This window comes from Microcaecilia unicolor, chromosome 1, assembly GCF_901765095.1.
Source record: "Microcaecilia unicolor chromosome 1, aMicUni1.1, whole genome shotgun sequence".
NCBI classification, from domain to species: Eukaryota; Metazoa; Chordata; class Amphibia; order Gymnophiona; family Siphonopidae; genus Microcaecilia; species Microcaecilia unicolor.
This window is the reverse complement of record NC_044031.1, coordinates 40,589,537-40,612,605: the sequence shown is the minus strand read 5'-3', so window position 1 is coordinate 40,612,605 and position 23,069 is coordinate 40,589,537. Positions and strand designations below refer to the sequence as shown.

Here is a 23,069-nt window from a genome sequence, read left to right as displayed (position 1 = left end):
AATGCAATACAGTCAAGGTGAGGTCGCACCATGGAGCAATAGAGAGGCAAAATAATTTTGTGCAAGATAAACATTTAAGGTGCCCTTTTACTAAACCATGTTAGGCACTTAGGAATAGATTCTGTAAATGGCACCCAAATGTAATGCACAGTAAACTGGGTGTTAAGTAATTTTTGTGTCATGGGTAGGGTTACCATAGGTCTGGATATACCCGGACATGTCCTCTTTTTGAGGACTTGTTGGGCGTCCGGACGGGTTTTGCCAGTCCGCCCGTTTGTCCGGATTTCTGGACAAACGGGCGGGCAGCGGGCCTATCCTAGCCTCCCCTTCCCTTACTTACTATCTACTGCCCTGGTGGTCTAGTGACCTCTTCGGGGCAGGAAAGAGTCCCCTCTTTCCTGCCTGGAGCGCTGCCCTTGCCCTGCATCCTGTTGCTGTGACGGTCTCGGGATTCAAAATGGCCACCAAGAGTTGAAGCGGCCTCGCGAGACTTCAACTCTCGCGGCCATTTTGAATCCTGAGGCTGTCACAGCAACAGGATGCAGAGCAAGGACAGAGCTCCGGGCAGCCCCGAAGAGGTCACTAGACCACTAGGGCAGTAGATAGTAAGTAAGGGGAGGGGAGGGGAGAGGAGGTGATGGGGGGGGGCAGGGGAGGGGAATATGTGACCCAGGGGAGGGGAATATGTGACAGGGGGCGGGGTGAGGGTGCAAAAGGGGCGGGGCAGGGGGTGGGACGTGTCCTCTTTTTGAGAGGACAAAATATGGTAATCCTAATCATGGGTGGAGAGGGGGCATGGTATGGAAGCTTGGCCAGCTAGTGCCTTATACTTACCGTCCGCATGCTAAATGCAGGAGAACTTAGCACCTCCTAAACAGGATGGCAGTAAAGTACTGTTAGCATGTACAGTGTATGAAACCAATAAAAATTTGTGGGAATGCCCTTTCTTGATTCAGCTTTACTTATGGGCTTGCCGCATGTTAAAATTCAGCGTTATAGTATGTTAAGCACAAAACTCAATGCACTTTAGTGACAGCCCCCTTTAAGTGCAAGTAGTTTATGCAAATATCAAACTCGAATAGGGGCTTGCACATTAAGGGCCTAAATCTCAAATACATATAAACCTTATATTTTTTATTTATTAATCTTTATTTCTGTCCACTTTCAGTTATTGTGAGAAGTTTAATTACAATGGTCTGCAGAGATGCCACATAGGCTTTCTCTTAATTCCGGTTCTAACTACAGCTTGTGGAAGTGATTGAAAAGAGGAGGAGGATACGTGAAAGCCGAGTGCTGACGGCAGTTGTAGTATTTGAAAGCTGAAGCCGTGGGAGAGGGCTAACAGATCCTTATTGAAATGGCTGAGGGGAGGAGGAGATTCTTTCCAGGAAGGACTCCAAGTCCCAGCATGCCTTGTGCCGCCCATTCTCCTGGTAGGTAGGCAGGCAGCAGTAGCAGCAGCCATGAGGAGAGAGAGAGAGCGGTGTTCCGAGGATTTCTGAAGCCTGGGAGTTCAGTCTGCGATCAGCTGCCAAATCCCGGGGAAAGCAAAGCAGGAAATGTCTGCTGCTCAGGTAGGAGTTTGCAGGAAATGAGCCTGGGCAAAGTCTGCAATACAATAACATTTGGTGATTAGCTTTAGAGATTGCCGTGAATTGAAGGGAGTTTAATCCTTAAAAGCAAGTCCCCGATGTATGAAATTACTGTATAGGAAACAAGTAGCGTTTACTGCTTGTTTGTTGACTTCATTTTTTTAATGTCTTGGAAAGAACTACCACAGGACTCGATTTGTTGGCTTTTTAAGAGCCCTTGAGTGTTGCATTACATTTTGTTTTGTTTTGTCTTGGGGTTTTTTTTTTTTTAACAAAGCTACAGAGCGTAGATTTAAACCTAAAGCGCAATATGCCTTGGCCACGGATTTGCAAATACCTAGAGCGTATGTGACAGTGATTACTGGTCTCTCTGGAGCTCTTGTTCATGTAGTTTGATGCTGTGATGGCTAGCCTTCTTCCTCTCTGTTTCGCAGAGGAAATCTTGGGGGGGGGGGGGAACTCTGCTATCGATTATTACAGCTAGGTTTGCTGTAGGATAGGGGATGCGGTGATGTGTTTCCCATTAATTGCATGTTTCTGAAACAGAAAGCAAGAGCTGGCATAATTAATTTTCAAGGCAAAACTTTTTGTCTCCAACACTGTAAAAATATATTCCTGAATAGCTCCCCCCCCCCCCCCCCGTGAAATGAAATTCCACAGCAGGAAACCTCGAGATGTTTGTTTATTAAAACCAGGGCTCTTTTTGAGGGGGTACTGAGTACCAGAACCTTTTCCATTGTCTGCTAAAATTGACCCATGGTCCCCAAGTTTTAATGAAAGAGCTCAGGCTGTATACACCAATTCTGCCTTCTCATAGATTCGGTGACTGGTTGCAGGGGGCCTGGTTATTGTGGGTGGGTCCCTCAGTGATCACCCCACCACTGAAGATTGGCTTAGCATTTGAGTACCGGCACCTTTTTTGCTAGAAAAAAATGCACTGATTAAAATTCCTGTTATACTGCACTTCTGTACATAGCAGTCAGGGCGATTTACAGATGCTCCAGTTCAGACATCTGTGACCAATTCTTCCCCTAGAAGAGAGAAGTCCCTGTACAGATATGTACACCTTCATAAGAGTTAAACTAGACTAAGCTGAGGTGACGACATTGGCAAATGTGTCTCATAGCATGTCTTTTAATACTGTGACTTTTTTCTATAGCAATTCTGTGTAGATAAAATTGAGAGAGTGCCTATGCTGTGGATACAGACAAGTTGCTTGAAGCTTCTAATTTATTCCAGTAAACATTTAAATCCATGAAACTAGGAGCAATCAGGGTTTTAGCATTAAAAGCATCCTTGAAAAGGTAGAGTTTTTAGGTGGGACTTTAATAGAGATAGATAGGGGACAAGAGGCATCAGCTTAGGAAGGTCATTCCTGGCATGTGGTGCAGCAAGATGAAAAGTGTGTAACTGAGAATTAGTTATGGAGAAGGGCACAAAAAAAAGCGGCCTGTCTACTGATTGGGAGCGAGCCCAGATTGTCTTAAAGTTACTTAGAACCTGAATTTGAGCTGGTGCTTAGCTCATGTTTAACTGTAGCCCATCACAGAATGAAGCAGAGGTGTGTGGAAATGATTTTTTTCTCCCTATTCCTTCCCATTCCCATTTGTCTTTTCTATTTCCCTCCCATTCACCCAAGTCATGGCTAATGCATTTCCAGTTCCCTTTCATATCTGTTAGCCACTCCCAGGTCTCCTATTCCCATTCACTTATAGCATAATGTAATGTTTTGTCCATCACTACACCCAGGTTGCGAACAGTGTAGGAGAATTTAAGCATCGGAATGTAAAAGGATGTCAGGTTAAGGTCAATGGCGATAGGATAGTGATAGGCATGTACTACTGTCCACCTGGCCAGTATGAACAGACGGATGTAGAAATGTTATCAGAAATTAGGGAGGCTAACAAACTGGGCAACACAATAATGGTGATTTCAATTATACCCTGATATTAGGTAGGTAAATGTACATAACATAAGTAATGCCACACTGGGAAAAGACCAAAGGTCCATTGAGCCCGGCATCCTGGCCATGACAGCGGCCAATCCAGGCCAAGGGTACCTGGCAAGCTTCCCAAACATACAAACATTCTATACATGTTATTCCTGGAATTGTGGATTTTTCCCAAGTCCATTTAGTAGTGGTTTATGGACTTGTCCTTTAGGAAACAGTCTAGCCCCTTTTTAAACTCTGCTAAGCTAACCGCCTTCACCACGTTCTTCAGCAACGAATTCCAGAGTTTAATTATGCGTTGGGTGAAGAAACATTTTCTCCGATTTGTTTTAAATTTACTACACTGTAGTTTCATCGCATGCCCCTTAGTCCTTGTATTTTTGGAAAGCATGAACAGATGCTTCACATCCACCTGTTCCACTCCACTCAATATTTTATATACCTCTATCATGTCTCCCCTTAGCCGTCTCTTCTCCAAGCTGAAAAGCCCTAGCCTCCTTAGTCTTTCTTCATAGGGAAGTCGTCCCATCCCCGCTTTCATTTTAGTCGCCCTTCGCTGCACCTTTTCCAATTCTACTATATCTTTCTTGAGATACGGCGACCAGAATTGAACACAGTACTCAAGGTGCGGTCACACCATGGAGTGATACAACGGCATTATAACATCCTCACACCTGTTTTCCATACCTTTCCTAATGATACCCAACATTCTATTCGCTTTCCTAGCCACAGCAGCACACTGAGCAGAAGGGTTCAATGTATTATCGACGACGACACCCAGATCCCTTTCTTGGTCCGTAACTCCTAACGTGGAACCTTGCATGACGTAGCTATAATTCGGGTTCTTTTTTTCCCACATGCATCACCTTGCACTTGCTCACATTAAACGTCATCTGCTATTTAGCCGCCCAGTCTCCCAGTCTCATAAGGGCATGCTATGGAGGTAAAATTCCTAGACAAAATCAAGGACTGCTTTATGGAGCAGCTGGTACAGGAGCCAACAAGAGAAGGAAAGATTCTAGACCTAGTCCTTAGTGGAGCGACTGATCTGGTGCGGGAGATAATGGTGTTGGGGCTGCTTGATAACAATGATCATAATATGATCAGATTTGATATCAGCTTTGGAGTAAGTACATGCAGGAAATCTGATATGTTAGCATTTAACTTTTCAAAAAGGAGACTATGATAAAATGAGAAGAACTCTGAAAAAAAAACTTAGAGAAGCAGTTGCAAAGGTTAAAAATTTACATCAGGCGAGGATGCTATTTGGAAATACCATCCTCGAAGCCCAGTCCAAATATATTCCGTGTATTAAAAGAGGAGGACGGAAGACCAAACGACAGCCAGCATGGTTAAAAAGTAAGGTGAAGGAAGCTATTAGAGCTAAAACAAAATCCTTCAGAAAAACCTGGAGGATGTAATGGTGCAATTTGATAAATTGAAGAGTAGCAAATCTCCTGGACCGGATGGTATTCATCCCAGAGTACTGATAGAATTGAAAAATGAACTTGAGGAAATATTGTTAGTAATATGTAATTTATCTTTAAAACCGAGCATGGTACCAGAAGACTGGAGGGTGGCCAATGTAATGCCGATTTTTAAAAAAGGTTCCAGAGAAGATCCGGAAAATTATAGACTAGTGAGCCTGACATCAGTGCCGAGCAAAATTGGTAGAGATTGTTATAAAGAACAAAATTACAGAGCATATTCAAAAGCACGGATTAATGAGACAAAGCCAATGTGGATTTAGTGAAGGGAAATCTTGCCTCACCAATCTATTACATTTCTTTGAAGGGGTGAACAAACAAGTGAATAAAGGTGAGCCGGTCGATATTGTGCTTCTAGGTTTTCAGAAGGCGTTTGACAAAGTACCTCATGAAAGACTCCAGAGGAAATTGGAGAGTCATGGGATAGGAGGTAGTGTTCTATTGTGGATTAAAAAGTGGTTAAAAGATAGAAAGAGAATAGGGTTAAATGCTCAGTATTCTCAATCGAGAAGGGTAGTTAGTGGGGTTTCGCAGGGGTCTGTGCTCGGGCTGCTGCTTTTTAACATATTTATAAATGATCTAGAGATGGGAGTAATTGTTAAATCGCAAGAGGATTGTGAAAAATTACAAGAGGACCTTATGAGACTGGGAGACTGGGCAGCTAAATGGCAGATGACGTTTAATATGAGCAAGTGGAAATGATGCATGTGGGAAAGAAGAACCCAAATTATAGCTACGTAATGCAAGGTTCCACATTAGGAGTCACCGACCATGAAAGGGATCTAGGTGCCGTTGTTGATGATATATTGAAAACCTCTGCTCAGTATGTGACGTGGCCAAGAAAGCAAATAGTATGTTAGGTATTATTAGGAATGGAAAACAGAAATGAGGACATTATAATGCCTTTGTATTGCTCCATGGTGCGACCGCACCTCAAATATTGTGTTCAATTCTGGTCACCGCATCTTAAAAAAGATATAGTGGAATTAGAAAAGGTACAGAGAAGGGCAATGAAAATTATAAAGAGGATGGGACAACTTCTCTATAAGGAAAGACTAAAGCGGCTAGGGCTCTTCAGCTTGGAGAAAAGATGGCTGAGGGAAGATATGATAGAGGTCTATAAAATAATGAGTGGAGTGGAACAGGTAGACACAAATTGATTGTTTACTCTTTCCAAAAATACTAGGACTAGGGGGGCATGCAATAAAGCTACAAAGTAGTAAATTTAAAACAAATCGGAGAAAATTTTTCTTTACTCAAGGTGTAATTAAACTCTGGAATTCATTGCCAGAGAATGTGGTAAAAGCAGTTAGCTTAGCGGGGTTTAAAAAAGATTTGGATGGCTTCCTAAAGGAAAAGTTCATAGACCATTATTAAAATGGACTTGGGGAAAATGCACTGCTTATTTCTAGAATAAGCAGCATAAAATGTATTTTACTGTTTTGGGATCTTGCCAGGTACTTGTGACCTGGATTGGCCACGGTTGGAAACAGGATGCTGGGCTTGATGGACCTTCGGTCTGTCCCAGTATGGCTGTATTTATGTACTTGTAACAGTTTATGCATTTTGATCAGAGAACTCTAACTTTCAATATCAACTCTTAAACATGAATGAAAGTTCTATTGTGATTAGGTTTGGGGTGGCTTTAGGCCTATAGGCTATAGAGAAATTAGGTCAAATTAGGTTTTACTTCTTAGCTATCCAGACCAGGCCTGATCTGTATTTTTAGGAGAATTAAGCTGTCAGCATTATGGATCCAATCTGGTGTACCAAAGAGCATTGCAGTGTGAAGCTGGACTGTTTACTCTAGGTAAGATCATGGGACAGAAGAATTGTGATGCACTTGGTGACCTGGGTACAGCTGAGGACATAATGACCTAGTCCAATTATGCCCGCCCATGTAGGTGGTCAGAGGGTAGATCTGGGGAAACTCCCCTTTGATGGGCCAATCAGAGAATGGGTTGTGTATGCTTAAGCTGACTAGGCCTTTGCATCATAGGACCGATTCCCATGACAAAATCTTCATTAAGCTGGACCAGTCATGAATTGCCAAACTCCAGCCTCCATTACTTCCAAGTTAGCCTGTCAACAGCCAATGACAGGACATACCATTAATGGCTATGGAGACAAATGATATATAACATGGGATTTGCTGGACATTAGAGGTGGTGAGTTGTCTTGAACAGTTTGAGTTTTTGCATGTGTTCCAGTCTGGGTTTCGGGTTAACCACAGTACAGAAACTCTAATGGTCACACTCTTGAACCATGCTAGACACCTCTTGAGTAAAGGTCAAAAAGCACTCATTATGCAACTAGGTCTTTCTAGTGCATTTAACTTGGTTGATCATGAGGTGTTGCATGAGATCTTAGATGGTCTGGGCATTACTGGTAAGGTGCTGTCATGGATCCGGGGTTTCCTGATACATAGATCCTACAGAGTGAAGATACAAGGGTTGCTTTCAAAAAGCTGGGTTCAGCCATCAGGAGTCCTTCAGGGATCTCCCTTATTGCCTGTTTTGTTTAATGTGCTTATGTCTTCCTTGGGTAGATGTCTGGAAAAGGAAGGTTATCAAGTTTATATTTTTCAGATGATATAACGATAGTCTCTCATATTGTTTTGCAACCATCACTGACTGGATGATAGCGCACTGTCTTAAATTAAATAGGAAGAAAACTAAGTTTTTGTTGTTGAGGACCAAGTAGAGTTCAAATTTGGATTTAAAATTCAATATCGAAGGCGATTCTGTGCCCTAGAATGCTCAGTTAAGATTCTGGGTGTCCTGTTAGATGAGAATTTAAGTATGGAAAATCAGGTTAATTCCTTAGTACGTAGCTCTTTCCACACGATGATAAAGTTGAGGAGTATTAGAAAATATCTGCCAGAAGATTTATTTGGATTGGTGGTACATTGGATTATTGTAATATTGTCTATCTGTCGAAACACATCTTTAGAAAAATCCAAACTATTCAAAATGTGGCTGTGCGTTTGATTTTCTCTCTCAAACAAAATACGACCATGTTACTCCATTTTTTTGTTGCACTGGCTTCCAGTTGAAGCTAGGTTACTTTTTAGATTAGGGTTAAGATTGTCTTTGGCCTTAGTCCTCAATATATGCTTTCTTTAGTATGCTATGCAGATTCAGTCTTAAAATATAATATTCGTAAACCATGTTTTTTTTTTTTCCTTCCCTAGGCCTCGGGGATTTATTTCAAAAGAAATTATTTACTAGACTGTTTTCTTATCAAATTGCTTCTCTATGGCCAGTTTTGTCACCTATTGTAACTGTATTGTCTAGTTATGCCACCTTAAAGAAGAATTTAAAGACATCGTTGTTTTGTAAGCATGTAATAAGAAAGCAATTATAGTATAATGTATAATGTTATATGATTTACTGTTACATCCTAAGTAGAGGAGTGTGGTAGCCGTGTTAGTCCACTCTTAAGGTTATCAATAGAAATCAAACAAAATAAAACATGGAAAAGAAAATAAGATGATACCTTTTGTCCTGTGCGGTTTCTGTTGGTGAGCTCTCAGGTTCCCTAAGGCCCCGCAAGGCCCCAGAGGACAGCCGAGCACCCCGAATCTTCACCCGCGGCGACCGCCGTTCACCGAGGGTTGAGCCCTCAGCTGCAGGCGGCCAGCAGGACTGCCGGAACCGCGGGGTGAGGGCTGACCCGGATGGTAGTCAGACGCAGTCTTTAAGGGAGGACTAGCAGAGGCGGCTAGCTCTCCGAGAGGGAACAGTCACTGGAGGATAGCTGGCGAGGGCGGCCAGCACGTAGCACAGACTATGGGCGAGAGCCAGCCAGACGGCTAGCAAAAGTCACAGTCTCTGAAAGAGGGCTAGCCGGAACAGCTAGCTGAGGAAGGCCCAGTCTCCGAAGGGAGCTAGCAGGACGGCTAGCTGAAGAGGAACACAGTCTCTGGAGGCGGCTAGCAGGACGGCTAGCTGAAGAGGAGCACAGTCTCTGGAGATGGCTAGCAGGACGGCTAGCTGAAGAGGAGCACAGTCTCTGGAGATGGCTAGCAGGACGGCTAGCTGAAGAGGAGCACAGTCTCTGGAGATGGCTAGCAGGACGGCTAGCTGAAGAGGAGCACAGTCTCTGGAGATGGCTAGCAGGACGGCTAGCAGAAGTCACTGTCTCCGCAGGAGGGCTAGCAGGACAGCTAGCAGGAGATACAACACAGCCTCTGAGGGCGGCTAGCAGGACGGCTAGCAGGAGATACAACACAGTCTCTGAGGGCGGCTAGCAGGACGGCTAGCAGGAGATACACCACAGTCTCTGAGGGCGGCTAGCAGGACGGCTAGCAGAGGATACCACACTGTATCTGAAGGTGGCTAGCAGGACGGCTAGCTGACGAGGAACACAGTCTCTAGAAGTGGCAACACTCCGGGATCCACTGTGTCGGCTTCTGACGAACGAAACGGAAGCATTGATCCCCTTCCGTTTCGTCGTTTAAATCTCCCGCCCGCCGGCCCCTGGGATCAGCTGGAACCAATCCCACCGGCCTAGCCAGGAAAGGGAGGCCGGGATTGGCCAGCTTACCCGGCGGGTGGGGTCTCCTTGTTCGTGCGCCAATCCGGCGCGAGGAGGCGGGGCTGGCTCGCTGGTCTGCTCCGTCGAGGGAGACGCCGGCGCCGCCATCTTGGCCGGCGCATCCCCTCTTCCGAGACCGGCGCTTGCTCCAGCGGATCGCCGGTCTCGGAGCGACCCGCGGCAGCGCCGGCCCCGTCGGCGGCTGGTCTTCGCCGCTCTGGATCCCGCAGCCTCCGTCGGTCTTCGCCCCCCGCTGGGGCTTCCCGGTAAGGGCCCGGAACGGGACACCTTTTTTATTGGACATAACTTAATATTAAGTTATGTCCAATAAAAAAGGTATCATCTTATTTTCTTTTCCATGTTTTATTTTGTTTGATTTCTACTGTTACATCCTAAATGTCTTATTAATCTACTATCTTGGTAGTGACCCGCTATGAACTATTTGTTTTTGGTATTTTCGGGCTATAAATGAGCTAACTGTAACGAGTTGGATATTCTTGTTTGAGAGGTTTTTCTAATCGTCTTTGTAGTCCTGAATGCTTAAAACGGTTTACAAGGGGTTTGCAATTATTGATTAGCTGATTTAACTCTTCATGTGTACATGACAACATTCCTGTGACAACCAGACTCAAGCAACGAGCGAAGCAAGAAATTCTGCAACAGCGATTTCGAAATGCAGCTTTTTATTTTTATTTTATTTTAGTTATATTTGTACCCCACGCTTTCCCACTCATGGCAGGCTCAATGCGGCAGGCAATGGAGGGTTAAGTGACTTGCCCAGAGTCACAAGGAGCTGCCTGTGCCGGGAATTGAACTCAGTTCCCCAGGACCAAAGTCCACCACCCTAACCACTAGGCCACTCCTCCATTACCACTAGGCCACTCCTCCACTGTTGCTACTATTTGAGATTCTACATGGAATGTTGCTATTCCACTAGCAACATTCCATGTAGAAGTCAGCCATTGCAGATCACCAATGTGGCCGCGCAGGCTTCTGTTTCTGTGAGTCTGACGTCCTGCACATACGTGCAGGACGTCAGACTCGCAGAAGCCTGCGCAGCCTTCTACATGGAATGTTGCTAGTGGAACAGCAACATTAACATTCCATGTAGAATCTCCAATAGTATCGCTTTCCCACTCATGGCAGGCTCAATGTGGCTTACATGGGGCAATGGAGGGTTAAGTGACTTGCCCAGAGTCACAAGGAGCTGCCTGTGCCTGAAGTGGGAATCGAACTCAGTTCCTCAGGACCAAAGTCCACCACCCTAACCACTAGGCCACAACAGTTGCTTTACTCAACTTGTCCAAAATTCTTAACACCACTAACAACCTTGGCAAGAATATCTGTAGTTTTTTTTTTTCTCTTCCACTGATCCAGTATTTAAAATACAAGAACAAAGTTTAAATTAAGAATCAAAATATTGTGCAGGCACAGTGATGTAGGACAGTGTTTCCCAAGTCCAGTCCTGGAGTACCCCTTGCCAGTCAGGTTTTCAGGATATCCACAATGAATATGCATGAACTTGATTTGCATACACTGCCTCCGTTATATGCAAATCTAGGAAACCTTGTGAAAACCATCTGTCCATTTATCTGTAGCGAGTGCAATGTAGCTACTGGAACTTAGTTTTCTTATAACATCGTCTTTTACTTTGAGAACTTGCAAGGACTTATTTCTAGAAATTGCCGTTTGATCTGGTATCTCATTACACACATCAAATCGACTGTGCTTCGTGGTGATGTCTACCAATGTCTGGCAAGTGATAAGAACCCTTCTCCATTTATGATGTTCAAAGGACGAAAGTCTTTCGTTATAAATGTATTCTGTTATCTAGATTCCTGTCCTCTTTATTATGAGATCAGCTCCTGTGGAATTTAAATGTAAACTGTTTAATTGGCTAAATTCTCTCAGTCTTTGGGTACTTTTTCTAAGAATTTAGGAGAAGCTATTGTTACACCTACTGTGTAGGATAAAAGTGTATCTTGCCAGCTGGTATCTAATTATAGACCGGTAGCATCCATACTTGATGGAAGGTGTAGTGAATATACAACTGACTGAATTTTTAGACTCTAATAATATCTTGCAGATATCTTGAAAACCTGACAGGCTGGGTGTGTCCCAAAGACTGGGTTGAGAACCCCTACTCTAACAGAATTCATTAAAACCTCATTGTTTTGTTTTGTTTCTGGTGACTTTAGTCACCTTTTCCCAGAGGATGGTTACGTTTGTTTAACCATCAACATCTCCAGTATTCAGTGGGCAATGCTCCAGTGATTTATAAGGTGCTGATCACTGTAAGCTGAATTTGACTCGGGTGTGCAGTACCCTTCAGGCACCAGTGTTGCCTCTAATGTGCGCGAGTGAGCTCATACAAATTGGGAGCGTCACTCACTTAAGATCAATGTTCACTTACTTCAGAGGGATGCGGGCACAAAACTTGTAAAGAAATCCCTTCCTCCCTTCTCGTCTTCCTCCTTGCAATGTCTCACAGGATCCTGCAGCTGGCAGCAGTTCACTGTAAGAGACTGTCTCCGTGGTCTTCCTTCTGCCGTGTCCCGCCCTCTCTACTGCAACTTCCTGTTTTGATGCTAAACAGGAAGTTGCAGTTCTAAAACAAAGGGCCCTGTTTACTAGGACACGCTAGCATTTTTAGCACACGCCAACACTAGAGACACCCATATAGTCCTATGGATGTCTCTAGCATTAGCGTGTTCTAAAATTGATAGTGTGGCTTAATAAACAGGGCCCAAAGAGTTTTAATAGAAATAAACATGATGACGTTAACGGGGGGGGGGGGGGGGGGGGGGGGGGGTCTTTTGGATGGTCGGATTAGCGAAGATTGGATAATTGAGACTGAACTGTACCTGCTTAACTTACAAAGTAGGTATTTGCAAGGGGGAGGACATAGGGCCGTCAAGCTCCATCTCTGACCGTCTTCAAATCTAAGCTAAAAGCCCACCTTTTTGATGCTGCTTTTAACGCCTAACCCTTATTCACTTGTTCAGAACCCTTATTTTATCATCCTCACTTTAATATTCCCATATCTCTTGTTTGTCCTAATTAGATTGAGGTTTTTTTATTCTTTATTTATGCAATTTTCAATTTACATTCCCAAAGACAAACTTTGTCAAGAAATATATAAAAGGTTCCAAAGAAATGCACATCATCATTATGATAATGCCATAAGAATGCAAAATTATTCTCTTTATACATAGTCCTCAAAAATGGGAGGCTGATTTACATAAACCTTATATACAGGATAAAGGATATATTCAAAGAAACTTATATTCAGAAAAGTAAAGCGTCGAGTCTATTACATCTTCATAAATCAAAGTCCTGCGTTAGATACCTATGGGGGGTTTGGAACTCTTGCATTTAAAAAAGATCTAAGTTGTATAGGATCAAAAAAATGGTATGTCTTATTTTTAAAAAATATCACACATTTACAAAGAAATGTCACTTAACCCTCCATTGCCCCATGTAAGCCGCATTGAGCCTGCCATGAGTGGGAAAGTGCGGGGTACAAATGTAACAAAAAAAAAATCTCAGTTGAAATTTAGCCCCCAGGTGAATTGTCTCTTGTCTCAAAAGTAAAAATTTCTTCGTCCTTTCTTGCGTGGTTCTGGATACATCTGGAAATATCTGAATTTTCTCCCCCATAAATATTACTGAGGAAAGTTGTCTTAAGTATTGTTTCAATAAGGCCTCTTTATACATAAGGAAAACAAAAGTCACAAATAATGTAGCTCTAAATTTGATATCTTCCTGTGTGTCATGATTGTGGCCGTGACCCCCCCCCCCCCCCCGACTTACCTTATTTCTGGGGGTCAGCTTCTGTGCCGGCTTCTGTTTCTTCTGTCTGTCCTTTCTGAGCTAGCTCTGTCTGTGTGTGCTGGCTGCTTCCAGCAGCATGGCTCTCTAATTGCTTCATTATACTGCACCTGTGTGTGTTGCCCAAGTTAGCTCTGTCTCTGTATGCTGGCTGCTCCCAACATAGCTCTAATTGCTTCACTATACTGCAGCTGTGTGGGTTAAGCCTCTCGGTGTTTCAGTATGCTGGCTGCCTGTGTCTGGTAGTTGTGACATCATCAGGCAGGGCCTTCATAAGGAAGTGGTGTTCTTCCCTTCAGGGCCTTTGCAACGTTTGCTATAGGTCCAGGTCAGTGTTGGTGCAGTGTGCACTTTTGACTTATGTGTTTAGCTTCCCTGCTTTTTCCTTGTGGCTCCCCTGCTTTCCCTTTTGGTGCTGTTAGAAGCACTTCTGTTAGTGGAGTTCTTAGGAGCACTCCTGGTAGCTTGGTGCTTAGGGGCACCTGTGTTAGTTTAGTGCTGTGGAGCACTGCTGTAGCTTGGTGCTTAGGGGCACCTTTGTTAGTTTATGTGTTTAGCTTCCCTGCTTTTTCCTTGGGGCTTCCCTGCTTCCCCTTGGTTAGTTTAGTGCTGTGTAGCACTGCTGTAGCTTGGTGCTTAGTGGTACCTTAGTTAGTGTAGTGCTTAGGAGCCCCCCTGTTAGTGTAGTGCTTAGGAGCCCCCCTGTTGGTTTACTGTCAGGAGCACTTCTGTTAGTGTAGTGCTTAGGAGCACTTCTGTTAGGTCAGTACCTAGGAGCACTTCTGTTTCAAGTTTGGTCTAGTATCCTGGTCCCTGTGTTATCCTGTATCCGGTAAGTCCTGCTGGCCGCTGAAACCCAGGGGCTCAACTCCTGGGGTACAGTGGCTAAGTGCAGGTGAAGCTGTACGGACCAGTCCGGTGTCCTCCAGTCCAGGGGGTTCCAGTCCATGTGTTCCGGTTCGCTGGGCGGTGCCTGTAGTCCTTGCCTGTGCCCGGCGTGCTGGCCCAGTGTTGGTTGGTGGGTTTTGCCTGCTGCTGTCGCTCCTCGTCAGCAGCCCAAGGGCTCACGTTTGCTCCAGAGCCCGTCCCCGCGGGCTCTGAACCTGAGAACCTGGCACTGTGACTGTTCCAAAAGAGCAGAAACATCTAGATTTTCAGAAACTTGAGTTAAGGGTAATTGAACTTTTGTTTTTAAACCACGATTAGGCAACAAATATAATTTTTGTATTGGGGAAAAATTATCTTCAGGATATTTAAAGACATCTTTGAGAAACTTATTAAATAAATCTCTTAATGGGGTGTACTTATGAAAAGGAAAATTCAAAACCCTCAAGTTTAAGTTTCTTGCCCCATTTTCTAAATTCTTTATTTTCCTGTGTACCAGATAAGCATTCTGGAGAAGTTTATTTTCCTGTTCTTTTAACTGAGTTACTGAAAGTTTCACTTGTTTTAAATTTGTCCCTTGTGAGGCTAGTTCAGTTTGAAGAGAGTCAGTTTTCACAGTATTTGCGTTTGAATTCATAACAAAATTAAGGCATACCTTATGCAGTGATTCCACTGCCCCCAAAGAGATTCTAACATCACCGTTGATGGTTTTTCCAAGGGTAGCAGTTGTATTTCTGGGACTGGCCGTTCTGCCATTTGCTTCGCAGCAGAATTCTGCTCCAGAATATTTCCACTGCTGTCCCTGGGGGTGGAAGTGAGGCTCTGTTCTTCCTGAGTACTCTCCAGTTGAGGCGCTTCCAAGTCGCCGAAGGAATTCTCCTCTCCCCGCTGCACAGCCTCGTTCTCCGACTGTTGGGCGGGACTTCCCCCGGCACTGCTTCCCACCTCACGAGCCTGACATGGACTTCGGGGGCTGAGTGAGACTTCACTCTCCAGGCCCGGGCTCCTCTCAGCCTCGGGCAATGGAACGCCCTGCAATGTAGCTGGAATCATGACGTCCGTAATTGGAGGTTGCCGTCGATTTGGGTCCGTCGAGGGTAAGGAGAATCCTCCTTTAACTTTCCCCTTCCTCTTAGGCATAATAACCAAGAGAGAGAATTAAACAGGAAACTTTTCTCTCAGAGTGCGATATCCACGTCTTATCTCGACGCCATCTTGGATCAGCCTAGATTGTAAGCTCTGTCGAGCAGAGACTGTCTCTTCATGTTCAAGTGTACAGCGCTGTGTACGTCTAGTAGCACTATAGAAATAAGTAGTAGTAGTAATAGGGGCATAGGTGTTGCATTATTCTGGAAGTTATGCATGTGATAGCCACATTTAGACACTCGCACTTACACCAGCACTATGGCCTTGGTTTCATTATAGAATAGGCTTCTATTGCATGCCCTCAGGGGGCTAATTTATTGAATTGCTTCCCTAGACTTTAGTTTATATCGAACAGAAAATCAAGATGGGAAAAAATAATAATTTAATTTTCACTAAGCGCCCATTAACCCAAGCCACATCCTTAGTCTCACTGTACCTGCAACATCTCTCCTGTACTCTAGGATTGATTTACACTTGTGCCATAGCTCTCTAAGCATTTGATAACCTTCAAAGTTTATTTTCCCGTACTGTTCTCATTTCATGAGCACAGTGAGCATAGAAAGATATGTAATCGTCCAATATGACTGAGTTCCATTAGCTCCCGTACTGCTTCTGCTAGATCTGTTGTATCTGCTGAAAACCACACTGAGGCCTAAATAAATTCCAGAAACTGATGGTACCGTTTTCTCTTCCAGGTATCGGTGACTTTTGATGATGCTACAGGCTATTCCTCAGAGGATGAGTGGAAGGGGTTGGAAGAAGGGCAGAAGATGCTTCACATGGACACAATGAAGGATAATTATGAAGTTCTAACCTCCTTGGGTAAAGAGTTTTCAGTATTTTTCTAGGATTTCTTTTCTAGTTGAACAGTCTTAACCAACAGAAAGGGCATGTTTCTTTGCCAATAAAAGTAGACTTAAAGTAGGTTAGATCCAATTCACCTGATTCACAGGTTTCTGGTTATCTCTCATCGTTTTGGCTAAGATTGAAGCAAAAGGTTTGTAAGTTGAGGGTGGTCTGTTCTAGGCTTAGTGACTGAAACTGAGAACTTGTACAGTACTGGGAAATAACACACACTCCACAGACTTCATTGGACTAATGGCAGTTTTATTTTCATTGCCAAAGGAAGGCATTGAAACCTTTTTAAAAAATGGTTTCTGAATAGAGCTGATTTGAACCTGACCTCTCCAGGCAGATAAAGATCAAGCGAGCCTAGGATTTTTATATCCAAATAGGTTGATATTACAATTTACAGTTAATTGGGAACTTTCTATACCGCCTTTCCAGACCAAGGCGTACAGACTAATATTCTTCATTCAATTCAGTTCTTATATACCGTTAGTATCCCCCTTTCAGGGTTCAGTGCGGTTTGCATTCTAGATGTAACAGAAGCAAAAACTGTTAGAGTATATGCATGAGATAAAAGGACATTTTAAGACATTCTATTGGATGATATAAGGAGGTAGATGTCGAGAAGGATTGTGAGCAGTTAATTACTGGTCTGCTTTTATTGCTACTTTTTTATGTTTTCATTTTTTATTTTTATTTGATGATGCTTTGTTTTTTTTAATGTTTTTTTTATGTGTAGTGTTACGCTTTTTGTATTATTTATGTTTCTAGACTTGGAGATAGTATGGGATATAAGATGTTGTAAATAAATATAAAATTCTTGCATCTATGCTCACACATGTTAAGAAAGTCAGGTTTGATGCCAGGTCAGGTCTGCAAATCAAAATAATGTTTAATACAAGCAGGGCCCATCACCAACACACTCAGTTCTGGCTTTTAGCATTTATTTTTAACACAGTTAAAAACTATTATTAATGATTGGGAGAATAATGTATTTATGCTGTCTGTACATTTCAGATTCTGCAGTTGCCAACCCTGAGGTTTTATCGAGGATCAAAGAGGAGGATGAGCTGCACTTCAGTGATCACTCTGCGTCTGAGGGAAAGGAAGATAACGGCGCTCCCAGCATAGGCTTCCCAGTTATCACATCAGTATTTACACTCAGTGTTAAAAAGGAAGACGAACAGTATGTTAACGAACATTTCAGCTTGGAGACAAAAGAAATGATTGATAGTCCCCCAAGTGGTGAGTAAGACCAGTTTATAAATAAACTATCTTACTGACAGGCAGCTGAGCCAAATCTTGAGCCTTAGCCTTCCCTCCCTCATCTGCTGTCATGTTTAAATATCTCGAGGGCATTAATGCAGAGGAAGTGAGCCTTTTTCAACTGGGAACGAGGGGGGCATACGATGAAGTTAAGAGGGAATAGGCTTAGGAGCAGTGGCGTACCAAGGGGGGGTGCGGTGGGGGTGGTCCGCCCCGGGTGCACGCCGCTGGGGGGTGCCGCGGCGCGCGCCTGCTGCGAGAGTTCACTAACTTCTCTCGTTCGCTGCAGCTCCCTCTGCCCCGGAACAGGTTACTTCCTGTTCCGGGGCAGAGGGAGCTGCAGCGAACGAGCAAAGTTAGTAAACTCGGAGCAGGCGCGTGCCGCGGCACCCCCCTCCCCCCCAGCGGCGTGCACCCGGGGGGGGGCTCTTCCGTGGGGGGGGTGTGTCTTTCGTCGGGGGGGGGGGGGGGCTGCACCCGGGCGGCGGGGCGCCGCCCCCGGTGTCCGCCCCCTAGGAACGCCACTGCTTAGGAGTAATCTAAGAAAGTATTATTTCACGGGAAGAGTGGTGGAAGCGTGGAATGGCCTCCCAGTGGAGGTTGTGGAATCGAGGACTGTGTCTGAATTTAAAAAGGCACATGGGATCGCTTAGGAAAAGGAAGAGATTGGGGTTACAGAGGATGGGCAGACTGGATGGGCTGTTTGGCCTTTATCTGCCGTTGTGTTTCTATGTACCACTATGAATAAAATTCTGCACTTCTAAATTTAGCAGGATTTATTTTACATGAACGTGATACCAATGATAACATAGATGAAAGCACAAAAAAAGACTAACCGGCCTATTCAGTCTTCCCAGTTATTCCATTCTGCTTTGCTAAGGACATATCCCAGCTGCCATTCACAGGAGTAGAGGCACTGAACTCAACACTCATGAAACCTGCTTTTAGATCAGTCCTATAAAAGTACAGAACATGCGTGTAACTGAGATCCTGCATATCTTCAGGGTGCAGCCTTATAAACCATATTCCACTGCTAAAGCATGGTTTACATGTGGAAAATGGTCGTTCTAAAACTGCACATGGGTACACTGGATAAAAAGTCGTACTTTTTTATATGATCTGCATGCAGGCATCCCCTACCTTTGCTTCCTGGGTAAGTTTTGTATTCTTTCCAACCTAATGGAAGTTGGAAAGAATTATTCCTAAGGGGTCAAAAATGTCTGGGGGCCCTTTTACTAAGCCGTGTAGGCGCCTTCGCGCGCCAATATGAAAGTACCGTCCGGCTACTGCGTGGCCCGGGTGGTAATTTAATTTATTATGTGCATCCACTGCGGCGCCCGGTTAACACGTGAGATTTTACTTGTAAGTCAGCAGGTGTCGGTAAGGTCTCAGGCCCAAAATGGACACCTGCCAGTTTTTATTTTGCCGCACGTCAATTTTTGGCCCAAAAACTTTTTAAAAAGGCCTTGTTTGCAGGTGCGCTGTAAAATGGACCTGCGCCCGTCTAATACACGCATGTACACCGGTGCAGGCCATTTTTCAGCGCACCTTGGTAAAAGGACCTCTCTTGTCTGTCTGGTTGAGGGCAGCATGATAGCAGAAGTGAGTGTATGTGTGTGAAGAGCAAGAGAGTGTATTTTTGTGTTCGTGTCTTTTTCTCTGGTGATCCAGTATCATGTGAGTAGTTTCCCTTCACAAACTGGGGCTGGAGAAGTCTTCTGTTAAAAATGTACCCAGCCACATACTAAGTGGAAGGAAGTTTTCAGTCTGGGGAATTTACTCAATTATTTTAATTACTTGAGAAAATTCCTTAGAAAACTGTTTGAATATTCTCTCCACTCTGTCTTTTCAGTGGTGAAAAGAAAGCTAAATATTATTTTCTGTTGTTCTTTAATTTGTGAAGCTGCTTTGTTCTTTCCACCCGTACTCTCGTCCACGCTCTCATTACCTCTCGCCTTGACTACTGCAACCTACTCCTTACTGGCCTCCCACTTAGCCATCTATCCCCCCTTCAATCTGTTCAGAACTCTGCTGCACGTCTTATATTCCGCCTGAACCGATATACTCATATCACCCCTCTTATCAGGTCACTTCACTGGCTTCCAATCAGATACCGCATACAGTTCAAGCTTCTCCTTCTTACCTACAAATGCACTCAGTCTGCTGCCCCTCACTACCTTTCTACCCTCATCTCCCCTTACGTTCCCGCCCGTAACCTCCGTTCACAGGACAAATCCCTCCTCTCAGTACCCTTCTCCACCACCGCCAGCTCCAGGCTCCGCTCATTCTGCCTCGCCTCACCCTATGCTTGGAATCAACTTCCTGAGCCCTTACGCCAAGCCCCCTCCCTACCCATCTTCAAATCCTTGCTCAAAGCCCACCTCTTCAATGTTTCTTTCGGCACCTAACCTTTATACCTTTCAGGAAATCTAGACTGCCCCTATTTGACTGACTGTACATTTGTCCTTTAGATTGTAAGCTCCTTTGAGCAGGGACTGTCCTATGTTAAATTGTACAGCGCTGCGTAACCCTAGTAGCGCTTTAGAAATGTCAAGTAGTAGTAGTAATGGAAGAAGGAAAGAATTACTCAAAAGGGGTGAAGAATGTCCAGCTGTCTGTCCATCCATCAGTTTCCCATTGCCTTTCCCAGTCATCCAGCCTTCTGCAGCATAGAAAATTTAACAGAAAGGGATGAAAGTTGATATATGGGAAAAACTGGTAAAGGGACACATCTGGGGGAAAAAAAAGAGTTCCAGCTTTTGTTGCATAAAATCTTATATAGAGTGAAACATTACAGTTAGAGTATTCTAACTGTAATGTTAGAGAATTCTATCTTTCAAACTTCCTTGCCTCTGGCTACCAAATCCCCAAACTGCCCCCACAAGCCAAAAATGACCCCTTTCAATTGCTCCACCACCCCACATACTGCCCCCACACCCACAAAATATCCTTTGGGAGTGCTATAGCAGTTGCAAACTGCTTCACCCCCTGCTGACTTTCCACCCTGTAAACTGCCCAGCTCGGAAAAAAAAAAATACCCGCCTTAATCCCCAAAAGTAAACCTTCTGCAACTGTCCCACCACACCATCAACTGCCGAACTCCCAAACATTACAAACCACAACCACCTCACCATCCTGTAACTTGCCTCAACCCCCAAAACCTATCTCATGCAACTGCCCCACCACACTTCAAAGTGCCATGACCCCTAGGGTCTCATCCATTTTTATCCTGTACATGTCTCTTGTTATATATGGTGACTTGTGTGTTGATCTAGAATCTTTGTGTGACCATCATTTACCGCTGTAAAATTAAAATATCCTCCTAACATTACACTGAAGACCACACCAACTGTCTTATTCCATTCAGTCAATTAAGTTTTTGAATGTGATTCTAGAAATTTTCCTTTCCCATCTACGTCCAAACTGATGCTTCAACTTTTCCTTTCTAGGAGGCAATGAGGTCAAAACTGAGACCAAGAACCATTGTGAGGAAAGTTCTGGAAACGTAGAATCCTACAAATTACTCCCAGAGACAAACAATGAATCATGTCTTCAAAACTTTGATGGGGCAAGAGCCTGCAAGGAAGAAGTCACATTAGACAGGGAAAGACAAAACCCTGTAGAAAGCAGAAGGGAAGGAAATGTAATGAACAGAAAGTCAAAGACCACCAGTCTCCGGACAGACCCAGAAAAACAGGGATTATACACCTGCACTGATAAAGGGGAAAGCATCACTGGAAGAGAAATGTTTAAATCCAACCGTGTGAGACCACCTGGGGAGAAACCATTTATGTGTACCAAGTGCAATAAATCCTTTTGTCGGAAAGCCGATCTAAAGATACATATGAAGATCCACAGTGGTGAGAAACCATTTGTATGTAGTGAATGTAATAAAGGTTTTATTCAAAAATCCCAACTGCGAATACACTATAGGATTCACACTGGAGAGAAACCGTACATGTGTACTGAATGTTCTAAGAGTTTCACCCTTAAATCGCATCTTAGAATACATGAAAGGACTCACACGGGAGAAAAGCCTTACTCGTGTCCTGACTGTGATAAAACTTTCTGTCAGAAATCAAATCTGAGACAACATGAAAGCACCCATATGGTAGATAAGCCATTTAATTGTACAGAGTGTGATAAAAAATTCATTTGGAAGTCTGAGTTGAGAATACACAAGAGGATGCACCTGGGTGAGAAACCATTTGTATGTACTAAGTGTAATAGACTGTTCAGTTGGAAGTCACAGCTGAGAATACACCATAGGATGCATATGGAAGAAAAACCTTTTGCTTGCGTTGAATGTGGTAAAAGCTTTCGTTGGAAATCTGATTTAAGAATTCATCTGAGGATCCACACAGGAGAGAAACCGTTCACATGTGTGGAGTGTGATAAAAAATTTAGTCATAAATCGCACCTAACGACACATCAGAGGGTACATACTGGAGAGAAACCATTTAAATGCACTGAGTGTGATAAAAGCTTCAGTCAGAAGACACATATGCTAACACACCAAAAGATTCACACGGCAGATAAACCATTTCACTGTACTGAGTGTGGTGAATGCTTCAGATGGAAATTAGATTTCAAAATGCACCAAAAGATGCATACGAAGGGGTTAATTCTATAAGAAAGGTGCTAACATTTATGTAGGAACGGTAGCTGAACAGGAGAAATCCCACGGGGAGATTAACAGGGGATTCAGAAGTGGGAAGTGAAGGACAGCTAGGCAAGCCTCTGGTTCAACCAATCCGCTTTATTCTTCAAACATATAAAGACTCGACACGTCACCTGTGTTTCGGCATGCAAGCTGCGTGACTCAGGAGTCTGCTGTTGTTTGATAAATTGAGTTTTGGTGATGGTAATCACTTAAAACTCTATGTGGGTCTTAAGACCATGCACTTATGGTCACTACTCTGGCAGGAGAGTAAACAGTTTTTTTTATACATATATAAACAAACTGGAGAATTCAGTGTCGCAAGGCGAAGGTACAACAGACTCCCGCGGCAGGCATCTTGCATGCCGAAACACGGTTGCCGTGCCAAGTCTTTGTATATGTTTGAAGAATAAAGCAGATTAGTTGAACCAGAGTCGTCTTGCCTAGTTGTTACTCATTTCCTGCTAACATTTATGTGCCATAGAATGCCGGCATATATGGGTATGTGTATGCACATACATATATAAATACCAAAAGCTGCTTAATCTCTGTTCTGTAAATACGAACCTATCTTACATTGTAAATATTTGACAGGTGGGCGTACACAGGGGTGGAATTTGGGTGTGACTTGCATGTGTAACTTATAGAATACTGTAAGTCATATATATATATATATATTTTCTCCAGTATTTAGTCAAGAGCATTTTCACCAGCTCTATAGTCTGCTCACGTCTAACCACATATGTGTGTTTACACCCAGTTATTTTAGTATTCTATAAAAGAAAGTAGGATATGTTCCAATCAGGCACCCTCTAGACGTATATATATAGGTGCTCTGTTATAGAATTGCCCTCAGAGATGAA

The 23,069-nt window shown here is 43.7% G+C and overlaps 1 protein-coding gene across 1 annotated transcript; it reads left to right on the top strand.

Moving 5' to 3' along the window:
• The first annotated feature begins 1,443 nt into the window (after positions 1 to 1,443).
• On the top strand, positions 1,444 to 22,531 carry LOC115465458 (gastrula zinc finger protein XlCGF57.1-like). Its single transcript, XM_030195941.1, has 4 exons — positions 1,444 to 1,574; positions 16,127 to 16,253; positions 17,298 to 17,525; positions 20,996 to 22,531. Exons 1-4 carry the CDS (start codon positions 1,560 to 1,562, stop codon positions 22,177 to 22,179), a joined length of 1,554 nt encoding a protein of 517 aa, XP_030051801.1. The 5' UTR covers positions 1,444 to 1,559; the 3' UTR covers positions 22,180 to 22,531.
• The last annotated feature ends 538 nt before the right edge of the window (positions 22,532 to 23,069 follow it).

What these genes read in the sequence shown, in the direction of transcription:
- LOC115465458 (XM_030195941.1), top strand. An exon ending in TGAAGTTCTAACCTCCTTGG is followed by an intron (nt 16,254 to 17,297) that starts GTAAAGAGTTTT and finishes TGTACATTTCAG; the next exon opens with ATTCTGCAGTTGCCAACCCT. An exon ending in GATTGATAGTCCCCCAAGTG is followed by an intron (nt 17,526 to 20,995) that starts GTGAGTAAGACC and finishes TTTCCTTTCTAG; the next exon opens with GAGGCAATGAGGTCAAAACT.